Genomic DNA, 11,796 nt, shown 5'->3' with positions numbered 1-11,796 from the left:
CTTACCAAAAATAGGCACCAGTTGATGCACATGAGTGGAACCCTTTCAATGATGCTTCACATGAGAGAAAGGGGTCTCTGCTCTGATCAACTTTCAGGTTCAGGGCCAGAGATTTAGCTTTTGGGTTTGAGAACCCAAGCAGTAATTTTAAAAAGTCTTTCAATAAATACACAAAGAATGTAAAGGGCATGGACACTGAATTGGATTTACCAATTGACTGTGCTTTAGGTCCTATTAACTAGTTTGATTTTATATCTATATTTATCAGCAGTTGAACTGAAACCAATATTAAGCATCCAGTCTAAAAAACAGAAGAAAAGGCTTTTGAGTACCAACAGTTTCACATATAACAATAAAAACAGCTCTTCTAGTATAGTTCTTACTATTAGAACTTGAAAGAAGAGTCAAAACAGATTAAAGATCGGGAATAACCTCTTCTGAACTAGTTCAGTCTCGGTGTACCTGCCTAGCAGACAGCCCAAACAGTGCCATCTCACCTTTCTTCTTGGAGTTCCTGTTGGTGTTTTTCCAGCAATTTGTGTTGTAGCTCTTCCCTCTCAACAGCATGCTTTTCTGTCAGGCTTTTCAGCTGCTCATGGAAACCACGTTCTACCTCCCCCTTTTCTTCTTGTAGGGTCTGCACCAGAGCTCTCATCTTTTCTTCCATCCAAATCCCATTCTGAACCAGCGCCTCCCGTTCTCGGTTAAAACTCTCTTGTACCTGCTCCAGCCTAACCTGGAGCTCTTCCTCATGTCCTAGCTTCAGCAGTTCTTGGAGATTAGCCTTTTCCTTATCAAAGCTCATCTGTAAGTCGTTTCTCTCCTCATTATGTTTACAGTCAATCCTTTCTTGTTCCTCTTTGAGCATCGCTGTCTCTCCCTGGAGTGCTTCAATTTGGTTTCTAAGGGCACTTATTTGCTTTTCCATGGTTTGCCTCTCTTCATTATATTTCTTCACCATGTTTTCTTGCTCCTTTTCACAATGGGTCTTGGTCTCAACTAGTTTTTCATAATTGCTCATCTGTGTTAAAAGTAAAATGCAGTGGTTTATTTTCTAGCTTACAGAGGAGCAATATTCTCATTTGCACATTAGTGTCTTAAACTGCCTTTCCTCACAGAAGCAGAATAGGAACGTTAGAGCAGTCAGCTTGATTTCTTAAAGTGGCAAGGATAATATTTACACATATACAAATGAAATTAACGTTGCATGTTTTTATGAAACCAACAAAAGAAAGCAGGGTCCCAACTGATTTTCACGAGTCAGGAAGGGTAGGTCTAGACCAGAGTTTGTGGTCCTGTTTTAACTTTAGTCAAAATCCTTCAGTTAAGCTTTTCATTGTTGATTCACCAAGAAAGTAAATATATTAAGCCATGCAAAAGAAAAGAGATCTGCTCTTCAAGGAAAAACTGATTCCCAGAAGCAGCAAACTATTGTGTCTCTCCCCTCCATGCTTCTTATCCCCAATTGTGGGGGGGGTCATCAGTTTTGTTAGATTACAAACTCTCGGTGTCTGAGACTCCCTTTTACACAGTTGTATTGTATGTATGGATGCAAACTAGGTATATTTTCAGCTGGGAAGGTGGGATAAGGAGATAGTCTGAAAATCCCCACACTATCACAGGATGGGCCACAGTTTAATTTTGCCAAGCTGCTTAAACTTCACTTTTATCAACTTTCCATCCAACAGGAGAAAGATTAGAGGCCAACCCAGACACACAGCTGGGGATTGCAGGTAAATGGCAGCAAGAAAATGAACATCCAAGGCCACGTCCCTCCCAAGGGAACCATGAAGAGATGAGGGAATTTCCGAGACTTTATTTGTGAATGAAGATAGCTTACTGTGTCTTTGAGCTCCTGTTTCAGAAGCTGTAGCTCCTTGTGGTGTTGCTCCTTCATTCGTTCTATGACCATTTCTGCTTCTATGCTCATATTTAGTGGATTGCAATCTTCAGAACCAAGCCCTAAAAAAAAAAAAAGTGTGTGTGTTTTTGTGAAGCCTCAAGTGACCAGATGTTCAAGCAAAGCACCTCACCATCTACTCTCCTGGATTTATTGAAACTCAAGGACATCAGTGACTACAGCAGGATTCTGTAACCGTGCAGCTCAGGCTCAAACCATCCCAGAGGCACCTGGGGCGAAGCAATGCCAAGCTTTCATTTCAGTCTCAATTCTTAACACAGTGACCGTCTGCTCCCCAGCGGCAATACTTCCCCGAGGTTAAATATCAGAATGGGGGCCCCACTCCTGGGCTCTCACTGAACTACCCACAGTGCAGCTTTGGGGGGAAGGGGAGGACGGAGGTGCTGTAAACCTTGCATTAAGCTCCCCTATACACTCTCCCCATGCTGGAATAATTGGGCACAGACCTCATCAGCCAGTGTCAATCTGAACAGCTGTCAGACATCTTTGACTTCTGCTTGCTGAAGCCATAGCCAGGAATCATTGCTGCATACGGCCACTGGAGCCGTTCTCTCTACGCCAGCTTCATGTCACCAGAGGTTCCACCTTGCAAGGGGGCAGTTCTCCCTGGACCAGATAGGTCAGCTCTGGGGCCTGGCTTGGCTGGCAGCTTGGCATACAGCAGCTGCACCACACTAAAAGAAATGGCCCATCCTCTGCCTGGTCTCATGTTGCCTTGGTGGGGTGGTGGACGTGGTGGTGCAGGATTAGATAGGTACAAAAAAAGTTACCTCAGTTTAGTGAAGGAAAATATACGTGTTTTGTAGATTAAGGAAAATAAAGGGGTTTTAGCAGCTATGAGAAACTTTGAAAATATAGGAAGAAAAATGTACTTGGCAAGATCAGTCGTAAAAATGCTGCGCTCAAAATGTGACGGATAAGAAAGAGACGCCTCTGACCACCAGGAATGGCACCCTCTAGTGTGCACAGTAAGGAAAAGTTGCTCTGTGTTGCCCCAGGAGTGACCCCGAACACACCAATGTCATCCCAGAGAAAGAGGCCCAGCCACAAAATCTTGTCTACTCAAGGCTGGCAAAGGGGTCAGCGCCAAACTGCCCTAGACTGGTTCTTGACTAAAGGTAGCAATTGGCAATGACATCACTTGTCTGTATGAAAAGCTGAGCTCTTAAAGGGTTTGTTACTAGTACCTGCCTGACCAAGTTGGACCCACCCACATGGGTTTGAGTACCCCTGGGTCTAGTCCTTTCGTGAGTATTCTGATCAAATGCTCATGACTGTGTGGTGCTGTATGGGTGTTGTAATAGCTTATTATTTAGGCTTTTAGACGTGCTTAGAGCAAGTGTATAAACACCATTTGGCTTGTACATTTAATAAACGAATTAACAGTTGACTTGGTGGTGTGGTAATATCCTACCCTACTACGACTGCTGATAATTCCAGCAGGGGGACTGCTCCAAGTGTTTGAATATTTGGGATTTCCTGATGTCAGAAAGTTTCAAGTTGTGCCTAGTTCTGGAATATCAACTCCCATTTAATCCCTCTTGTCACAAAAAACTTCTAGAGCTGAGAGTTCTCTATAATCCCTCCACTAGAATACAGCAGAAGAGCCTACTCCAAAACACCTAGAGGAAATATCCTTTACCTTGGTCAGGCTCCACACCACCGCTTCCCCCATTTTTAATGTCAAACTCCTCATGCAGTGAGCTTTCCAGAGAAGGCCTAAATATTCTGCCTTGAGTACGATACTCTTCCAGCTCAGACTGGAGTTCATCGATCTGGTCTTGCAGCTCCTGAGTAAAAACACACCAGAATGAAAGAGAGCAAGTCACGGGAACAGATATATTGCAACACACAGACTAAATGACAGGACATTCAGAGTGGTTTATTTTACGAGATCAACTTGCCAAAAATCCTGGAGTAGCCCAAGAACAGCACTAATTATCCTCCCATCCACAAGACTTATCGCTGTCCTTTTCCAAGTTCCAACATGCACAGGTAACTCTGAGATGTGTGTTTACTCACTGAACTATCACAGCACATTCATACTGAACGTACACTTTGCGTATGAAACATATGAAGCGTTAATACCCTACATTCTGGCCTGCTTCCCACTGGTTGTTACCCAGGATACAACGTAGGAACCTTTCGAACATAATTGTGAAATATCTGCAATGACTGACAGGGGAACCACCCTTCTGCTGTGACCTTGATATGAAAGTTACAGGCTGTGGTTCCCTCGCTACACATTAATTCATTTACCATCTGTTACTTTTGTCCAGTGGCCAACAGGATACCCTGACTCTTTGTGCCACATACGACACACTGAGCACACTGCATTAGCGTTTATTGGGGCAAATGAGTACCTAAGCTAGGATGCATGTACACTAATTCCTGTAGATTTGGAATATGTCCATAAAATCAACACTGAAATTTCCCTCCCCCAACCTCCTCCCCAACACCTTCAGAGTTGACAGTCCTTCAAAGTAGCGAGCTGCATATTCACATAAAAACATGGAGAGGCAAATATTTGGCCCACAGAAATCATCTGTGAGAAAGCGGGTATGAATGTAACTAGTTCTACAGGGGTTTTGGCTTTAGCTCCCAAATTGGTGGAATCTCCCAATGGTAGCAGAGTGACATTACTGCTGGGGATTAAATGTCATCTAAACCCAGGGTATTCCTTGTGGAACAAGAAAGCTCATCCATTCTGATTTGAGTGTTTGCAGCCACAGCAGTCCTTAGAAAGTGGACAAATTAGAGTAGATATTTTGGGGCACAAATTACAACAAGAAATTTGAATCAGGGTGGGTTGATTTAAATCACAGCATTTTATATCATGATTTCAATCAGCAAGCAGAAAACCTTGATTTAATTTTAATTGTGTTTTGCATCTGTACTTCGTTATTTACCTAAAGAAAGGTTGAGTCTGATTGGTTGGTAATCTGTAAAACAACTGAACACAGCCTTTTCGCTACATTTGGCACTTCCTTTTGCTAACCAGGAGGATACACTATATTTATAAACTTTTATTTAAGCAACTGTGTAACATAACTTACGTTTATTCAGATTCTTAATTTTTATATTTTTCATTATGTTAGAAAATTATAAATGATGCATCTCTTATTTACTAGATGACTGTTTTCTTGCAATTTGTGTCCATCCCTATTTGGATGGAGATTCAAAATCAACTAAAAATGCATAAAAATGGTATTTTAAAATTAAATACACTGGATACATATTTTGCATTTAAAACTAACTGATTTGTTAAACAAAAGAACTAGTTTTATCTGTAGTTAGCGAATTGAACGGATTGTTTCTAGTCATGTCTTTCAAGATTTTAGAACGAATAGATCTCATCATCTCACACCAAGTTATTATTCAGATTTGAAGCAAAAAAACACACACACACAACCAAAAAACAAGCTTTCCTGCTTTTTTAACTCCCAACGGGTTTCTTAACTTGGAATTCGCTCAGGGGTTCTCAAACTTCATTGCACTGCAACCCACCTCTGACAAAAAAGTTATTACATGACCCTGGGTGCGGGGAGAGAGGGCCGCAGCCTGAGCCCCACTGCCCCGGATGGGGATGTAGCTCGGGCTTCAGCCCTGGGTCCCAGCAAGTCTAATGCTGGCCCTGGCAGGCCCATTAAAATGGGGTCGGGACCCATTTTGGGGTTCCAACCCAGAGTTTGAGACCACTGAGCTAGTCAATGAACTGAACTAGTTGACTAAACTGAAATGAAGAAAATATTCTCTCTGCACCTGCAGAAGAGGCTGCTGCTGTCAAAAGTTGGTTAGCACTTCAGCAAACTGGTTCCAGGTGTTAAACAGCGACGTCCGTCGGTTCACTTTCTTTACAGGTTGGCAGCCAACGTGTACTGCTTAGTATTGTTTTTTGTGCAGTTTAATTTAAATGATTTCAATATACTCTCATATGTTTAGGTCTTAGCATGAGTTGTCAAGTTCAAATTTAATTTCAGGTCGCTTTTTCTGTAACCATCATGTGTTTAAATTTTAAGAAATCTGATTTTTTTTAAATTTAAAAAGTCAATTTTCATCCCCCCTGGATTACAGGCACAAGATTTCAGGCAAAAAAAGCTCCTTTTACATGCAACTGTTCTTTCGCCCTTCTCTTGGGCAGCCAAAGGTGGTAGCGAGTTTCACAATGTGAGATCCAACTTGTTCCAAAGGCTAACAAACAGCCAGAAGGTAACTTTTGCCTGGAGCTGTCTTACGATTGGCTAACAAAAAAGGCTTCATAACCCAATCTTAATGATCTCTCAAGGTGCTCCCCTTTGGCATGGTTATTTTCCTTGAAAAGCATCAGCTACGAGAGGGGCTTTTTGGTCAAAAGGCTTGCACTGGTCTAACAACGGGGGGCCATTATTTAGCTTATAGAATAGCAAACTCACCTGCGTCTTATTACACACGGCTCTCGATTCCTAGGAGAACGCTGTGTCAAGCACAGAACTGAGTTCCAGTGCTGAAGTTGGTGTCTCCCACCCTTTGAGTCACTCACCCTGCACTGCTGTTCATACTCGTTTTTCATTTGTACCAATCTCTCCTCCTGCAGGAAAAACTCGGCACTGCCGGGATCCAGGTCGCCGAACTACAACACAGCATGAAAGCGAATCTAGTTAATCCTGCCTTGTGAATAATCCTGGAGCTGAATTCAAGGCCAGGCCCCAATTCCCAGGCATTCCAGTCAGGCTGTGTTTTATTTATATAGAAAATACTGTCAGAGGGGACAGACAGCAAGAGATCAAAACAATTTCCTAGGCAACAGACCAGCTGTTATTTCACAGTCCCGCATGCTCATTTAACTAACTTCAGTTCCAGTGGGTATTTTGATTTTTAGCCAAAAATGTATAATGCAACTATAAAAGTACCTATCCTGAAAGGGTAAGCTGATTAATGTAGGAATCGTTTATTGGATTAGAGTCTCAGAAGATTCTACAGTTATGTCTTTTAAGAATATTGACAAATGTGAAATAACCAAGAAGATCCAATCCTAAATTACAGTGCAGTTTATTATAACATGACCACCTGAATAATTTGTTCACCCCAATTTTTAGCTCAGATTTAAGAGCGCAAGGGCTCCTAATGTCGTGTCTTTATTTAAGGCAGGATCCCAGAAAAGGATCCATGCAAGTGTGTCTATGTGACTCCCTTTCTGTGATTAGGACCATAGAAAACCAGCTCTGCAGGAAAGAGACTGTTTCCTCTGGGATTTGGAAAAATGCTTCACCCACTTTAGGGTACTATACAACACAGCAAGTCATTTACTGATAATTTAGGAAAATATAACCTGTAGTAACACTCAGCCACAGTTCTCAGAGTAACCAAGGTCCACTGTGGTCATGTTCACAGTGAGGGTCTTCTGCTCGCGGTTAAATCAGCATCAGACAGCCACCCTTAAGGAATTTGCTCTCTATTAGACAGGCACAACGGAAGGAAGGGAGGCTCACCTTCTCGGCCAAGACATTTTCCAAGTTTCTTTGCAGTTTGCTCGTCAGGCTCTTGTACTCTAACAGCTTCTGTCCAGTCTCCAACAGCTCGCTCTCTAAACGGCTGTTTTCCTAAAGGAGAAGTGATCTTAAAGTTCTGGCATATTTTTGTTTGTTTTAAAAACTTTCCAAACACTGATACCTAGGAAAGTCCACAGTGAGTCAGGTCAGAAGGTACATTTGTCTTGCCCAGAAGTAGGCCCAAGCCTGGATTCTGATACAGATACTGGTACAAATGTCAGTTGCCAACAAGAAGTGTGAATTTGTCTGCTGGTAAAAAATGGAAGACCCCTCTTGTCACACCAAAGTCATGCACGGGAAGGCCGGAACCTGCAAGCAGCGTACAAAGCAAAGAGCAACCTCTAGTCCTGTCTTGAGACTCTTCTCCCTAGTTTTCCCTGCTTTCCTGCATGCATCTGGCCAACAGCTGCCTAAGGAAGAGATGACAACCTTCCAGGCAGACGAGAGGATTGACATCAGCAATATCTTTAAAGGCCCTCCTTCCCCACACCCAGAGCTTGTTTGCCTAGAGCCTGCTCCCCTTAGTTTATTTCTGCCCAGTTGAAAAAACAAACTATGAAGTTTGAGAGTAAAAGTTGCCCGATCTGATTGTATTCAGACTAGAACAAGATCAGTTACGAGTTTGCTATTTCTAAAAACATTTTGGAAAGGAACCTGAATCTGGGGCCCAAGTACACATGGCCTCAGCTCAAAAAACACAACCCTGCAGTCAGACTGTTTTGAGAATACGGATCCAATTGGAGAATTCGTTTATGGGGGGTTTCAAAGCTGTATTTTCATATGTCAGGACCTTAGCAGTAAGATGTTTCCTCTCCTAGCTGGTGGCCAGATGATAAAACAGACAGCCATCAAGCAGAATTTACTCCTGGGGGAATTCTGCACCACTGTGCATGCACATAATTTATGTTCCCCCGCAGATTTCTTTGCTTCTCTGCAGAAAAATGATTTTCTGACAGGGAAGCAAAGGGAACCCACAAGTGCAGTCATGTGACCCTCCCAAGCAGTATGTTTTGGGTGCCCAGAGCAGCAGGCAGAGAGATAAATCACTGTGAGGGAGGGGGCGGGACTGGGGAAGACCTGGCTGGTGGCTCTACCCTGTGCCCTGCTAGTCCCAGCTGGGCTGGGGAGGACAGGATTTCCTCTGCATCCAGGGCTGGGTCAGATCCACCCCCAGATTTCTCCCCAGCTGCAGAAAGCTCCGGCACCCATCGCTCCTCAGCTGCAGTGGGAGGGATTGCTGTACAGGGAGCTGCTCCCCCATCTGCCCAACCCCCATGCATCCAGATGCCCTCATATCTAGACCCTCCCACTGAGCCTCACACTTCTGCACTCAGGAACCCCCCCCCTGCATGAGCCCCACTCCCCCTGCACCTGGACCACCCCAACAAGCCACCCACACCTGGATCCCCACCCCACTGAGCCCAAACTCCCCCAGCATTTGGACCCCCCACACCCAGAGCCCCCTGCCAAGCTCTATCCCTCCCACACCCAGGCCCCCTCTGCTGAGCCCCAACTACGTTCACTTGGGCCCCCTGCAGAGTCCCATTACTGTTGCACCCAGAACCCCCCCAACAAGCCCCTGTGCATCCAGACCCCCCCCCCAGCCCCCAGATCCGCTACTGAGCTGCCCACATCCAGCTTACCCCAGACAGAACCCTCTCAACCCACATCTGGATCCCCCCCACACTAAGCCCCTCCACACTTGGATCCTGCCTTGCTGAGTCTGCCCACACCTGGTGCACCTGGCACAGAGGGGCAGGGCCCTGGAGTGTTTCTGGGGCAGGCCCGGTCCTTGCGCTGTATCAGGGTTGGGTGCAGCCTCACTGCTGAGCCTGTGTCCCATGAGGGAGCTGCACAGTGATCCCCCACCTCTGTGCAGCCAGTGGCCTGTGCTCCCCAATGCCATGCTGGAGCCTCCACATTTATTTGACAAATAAAATGTGCAGAATTTTAAAATATTGTAGGCATATTTTTATTTTCAGGTGCACAATTTTTAATTTTTTTGGCGCAGAATTCCCTCAGGAGTAAGAATTGTCCATCTGGTGTCTGGGTTGACCAGACATGTACACGCTGCATACCACAGCTACAGAGTCTGGGAGCCTTATGACATCTAGGCAACAGTCTACCCAGGCAAGTCAGAAGAACCCTTTTAAATACACCTATACAAATCATGCTGCTAAAGGTAATTTCAGCCCGTACAATACACACAGTCATTGATTCTCTTAACAAGGGCTAAGTGACAAAGTCTGCAACTTCAGCCAGCCCTTTGTTACCTTTAGGGAAAGGGTGAGCCGGTCACGGACGTAGTTCTCTTCCGTTTTCACCTTCTCAATCTCCTGTTCCAGCTCCAATCGCTGTTTGCCAGCCTGCTGCAGGATCTGCTCTCGCTCCTTCCGGAGTTCATTCTTTAAAGCTGCAGTGCGTTCTTTGTATTCCTCATCCAGCTTCCTATTAACACAAGAGAGGATGGTAAGAAAAGTGGGCAAACACCATTAAAAAGCAAGTAGGGTAGAAACAGTCACACAGAAGCAGCTGGGTCTTACACCAACAACCCCTACACAAGAAAAAAAAAGACTCACGGGAGAGAAAGCAGTGATGCACAGATCAGTAACATACACAGCCACCAGCCGTACTGTACAAGGCACATCCCATGCTATGTTCTTCATAAGCTGCTCTGTTTTTAGGATTAAATTGGATTTCTATCTCACCGATCCAAATCTTAAAGTTAGAGTTCAACTCAAATTATATTTGTGGAAAACAAAAATGTAACACTTCCTGCCAGCTAATCAGGAAAGCAAAATGAGAGCACGAAAACCAGGTGCGAGGACCATGATGCCAAAAAAGAGGGAATTGTACAGATGGAACTGGGTTGCACAGAATTTGGAGACCTTTGGTACTATAGAAATGGGTGGTAGGAAAGTGGAAGACAGGAAGATTAGCCAAATTGATCCTGAGCCCTTCAGAACGTGTGTACACACACACACTTACTTCAGCCTGAAGTTTTTCCTTAGAGCCACACACATGCAGCAAAGCAATTATCTAATTTTTATGTACAACCAACACTGTATACACATGCAATGACCGAACAAAATGGAGAGACCTGTGCTCTCCGATCACTCCGGCCCCCTTCAGGTAGCGAAGGCGGAAATGCAGGTGGGCTGCCATACCTGAGGTTGTATTCATTCCGGCGCTCTATGGTAGCATGGTGGTCGTCAACTTCCGAGGCCATAAGAGATTTCAGTTTTTCAGCTTTTTCCAAATCTGAGCGCAGCTTCTCTTTTTCTCTCACCACTTGGTCAACTCGCTCCCTACCGAAAGGGAGGAATCCTGGATTATACGCCCTTTCCTGGCTCCCCAGCACCCAAAAAAGTCTCACACACATTTCAAGGCCTGAGGAATACCCAGTTTTCTCCCCCCACTCTACATCCCTCCTGCCTCCAGGTCATAGCCACCTTCCTCTTTGTGAAAGATCGATGGGCTTGTCCCATCAGTTCTAGTTCTTCATCGGCTCGGGCACAAGTGCATTGTTGCCTCAATTTGTGCTGGCCAAGACTGACGAGCCTAGGAACTGCTCTGGAGTAGTTTAATTTCCTGCACTGGTGGAGCTGTGCCACTGGGCCAGGCCACCTTCTGTCCCATTCTTTTGTTTTCACTGGTTTGATTACCTCTGGCACCTCACTCTTGTGCTGTACCCACCTGGCAACTGGATTTGTTTTTAATTACTCGGTGTCTGTTGGATTGGCTACATTTGACAGCTCCCTTAAGGGAGCTCGATTTTCAATTTGTTCCATCTCTCTACTGGTAATTCTCATCCTGGAGTGGAGGTAAAGTAGAGTGGTTGAAGTGTACAGATGAGAGCTTACTCCTTTGCACTTTGCTGGAGACAGTTCTGTCCTTGGGGTCTTTTATTCAAAATCTCTTCCAGCACAAACCCGAATGGCAATGTAGTGAAAGGAGATGGGACCCTCCAAGCACTGGCAAAGGGATGACTATCATGCAACTGCAGCTCTCATCAGGCCTGACAAACTCACTATACCTACCACATTGCTGTCATGGTATTTATCCATAAAGAATGTTGGGTAAAGTACCAAATAAAAGCTCGTAGAATGCTGGTCATCACAAGCATTGAGAGATGTATGTATGGGTGTCATGCAAGGAGTTTCAGAGTAACAGCCGTGTTAGTCTGTATTCGCAAAAAGAAAAGGAGTACTTGTGGCACCTTAGAGGCTAACCAATTTATTTGAGCAAGCTGTAGCTCACGAAAGCTTATGCTCAGATAAATTGGTTAGTCTCTAAGGTGCCCAAGTACTCCTTTTCTTTATGCAAGGAGTTGTGTCTATGTGCTAA

The 11,796-nt window shown here is 44.6% G+C and overlaps 1 protein-coding gene across 9 annotated transcripts in view; it reads right to left on the bottom strand.

Moving 5' to 3' along the window:
- NIN (ninein) overlaps positions 1–11,796 on the bottom strand; it is a 105,635-nt gene that overhangs the window by 31,563 nt on the left and 62,276 nt on the right. For all 9 annotated transcript variants that reach the window (XM_073350184.1, XM_073350185.1, XM_073350189.1 and 6 more), the window contains 7 exons: positions 10,617–10,757; positions 9,723–9,897; positions 7,390–7,500; positions 6,441–6,530; positions 3,564–3,711; positions 1,841–1,962; positions 498–1,021 (listed from right to left, as the gene is read on the bottom strand). In XM_073350184.1, the coding sequence (XP_073206285.1) occupies positions 498–1,021; positions 1,841–1,962; positions 3,564–3,711; positions 6,441–6,530; positions 7,390–7,500; positions 9,723–9,897; positions 10,617–10,757 (1,311 nt within the window). The remainder of the gene's footprint in view (positions 1–497; positions 1,022–1,840; positions 1,963–3,563; positions 3,712–6,440; positions 6,531–7,389; positions 7,501–9,722; positions 9,898–10,616; positions 10,758–11,796) is intronic.

Source organism: Lepidochelys kempii, chromosome 6, assembly GCF_965140265.1.
Source record: "Lepidochelys kempii isolate rLepKem1 chromosome 6, rLepKem1.hap2, whole genome shotgun sequence".
In the NCBI taxonomy this organism is placed as follows: Eukaryota; Metazoa; Chordata; order Testudines; family Cheloniidae; genus Lepidochelys; species Lepidochelys kempii.
The sequence above is the reverse complement of the archived record's forward strand: the minus strand, read 5'-3'. Positions and strand labels throughout refer to the sequence as shown.